This window comes from Euleptes europaea, chromosome 13 (genome assembly GCF_029931775.1).
Source record: "Euleptes europaea isolate rEulEur1 chromosome 13, rEulEur1.hap1, whole genome shotgun sequence".
In the NCBI taxonomy this organism is placed as follows: domain Eukaryota; kingdom Metazoa; phylum Chordata; class Lepidosauria; order Squamata; family Sphaerodactylidae; genus Euleptes; species Euleptes europaea.
Window position 1 is genome coordinate 50,350,146 of NC_079324.1, and position 1,364 is coordinate 50,351,509.

The following is a 1,364-nucleotide window of genomic DNA, read 5'->3' on the forward strand; positions in this document are numbered from 1 at the left end:
CCCCTCCAAAATCTCGAACAGAAACAAAATATCAAATGAAATTCTAAGGGAAAGGTGGATGGCAGCTCAAAAGCAGCTGACATAACAGCTATAGGTGGCTGAATTGAAGCACAGCTTATCAAGAGTGGCACATTCTGCTTCTAAGTATCCCTGTGATCAAAAGGACCAATCAGATTTGAGCTGATCGAGATGAAGATGCTCCACCTCCCTAAAAAGGGTGAATATAATGGATCTTTTCTGGACTTTCTTTTAATTTGGGGTCTTTCGTTTCCCTTCCGTGTTGGGTTATCAAATCCCTCCAGAATGTTCTGGGCGTCCATCGTTAGCCTTCTAGCAATGTGGTGCGCAGGTGAGCCCAGGTCAACGTTACTGATACGGTGAGTGAAAACACTAAGCAAAGTGAGCGTGACTGTTTCTGCATTATTTTCCCCCGCAGGGTCGTACTCTCAGCCTGTGCTGTCTCAGCCACCGTCAGCATCAGTCTCACTGAGGAACACAGTGAAACTCTCCTGCACTGGGCTCAGTGGCGCTACTGTATACTGGTGCCAGCAGAAGCCTGGGAATCCCCCAAGATACCTCTTATATTATTATTCAGATTCCAGCAAGGGCCAGGCGTCTGGACTCCCCTCTCGTTTCTCTGGGTCCAAAGACACGTCTGGAAACACCGCCTATTTAACCATCACGGGAGCCCTGGCAGAAGACGAGGCTGATTATTACTGTGTTGTAGCTTATCAGTGGTAGCAGCTGGAGGTGAGCACAGTGATACAATCAAATGGGGAACTGAGACAAAATCTTCCCCTTGTGCTTGGCTTGAAATAGCCAAAGTTTGCAAGATGTAGCTCTGTGCTTAAGGGGCTGAGGTTGATGCTTCAATTTCTTCTTAGCTGCAAACTCTTTCGGTGCCCCTTGGGCCAGTGAGCCTCTTTCAGCCTTGGCTCCCCATTCGGAAATGGGGCTTGTTATATTGGCCTGTCTTCCAGGGCTGAAGCTCTTTTGTCTTGCTCTTTGTTTAAAACCACAAATGAGAACTAGTCTCATTCATTCAAAATGATTATGGTACTAGTAACCTCCACCTCTCTCAATGAAGACACAAGATAAGCAGTATTTGGGTTGGATTGGGCCATGCCTGGCAGTTGGCAGGATGGTTGTGGACAGGGATATGGGGGGCGGGGGTTCTGATGTTCTCTGAATTGCTATATAACTTCCAGGGAAAACACAGAAATGATGTGTTTTCTTGCCATCACTGGAAACTCTACCATAAAATACTGGCATTTCCTGGAGCTGTTCTATGTCACCTCTAGGTTTTACCCGGAAGTGATATAGAAATGCAAACACTGGGTTTTAAAAAAATGTTTCTTCCACTG

General features: G+C 46.3%; 1 gene segment (V, D, J or C); it reads left to right on the top strand.

Annotated features, from left to right (window-relative positions):
* Positions 1-303: 303 nt before the first annotated feature.
* LOC130485920 (immunoglobulin lambda variable 5-37-like) lies at positions 304-741 on the top strand. The segment is given in 2 exon segments: positions 304-349; positions 437-741. Coding segments are annotated over 2 exon segments (351 nt in total).
* The last annotated feature ends 623 nt before the right edge of the window (positions 742-1,364 follow it).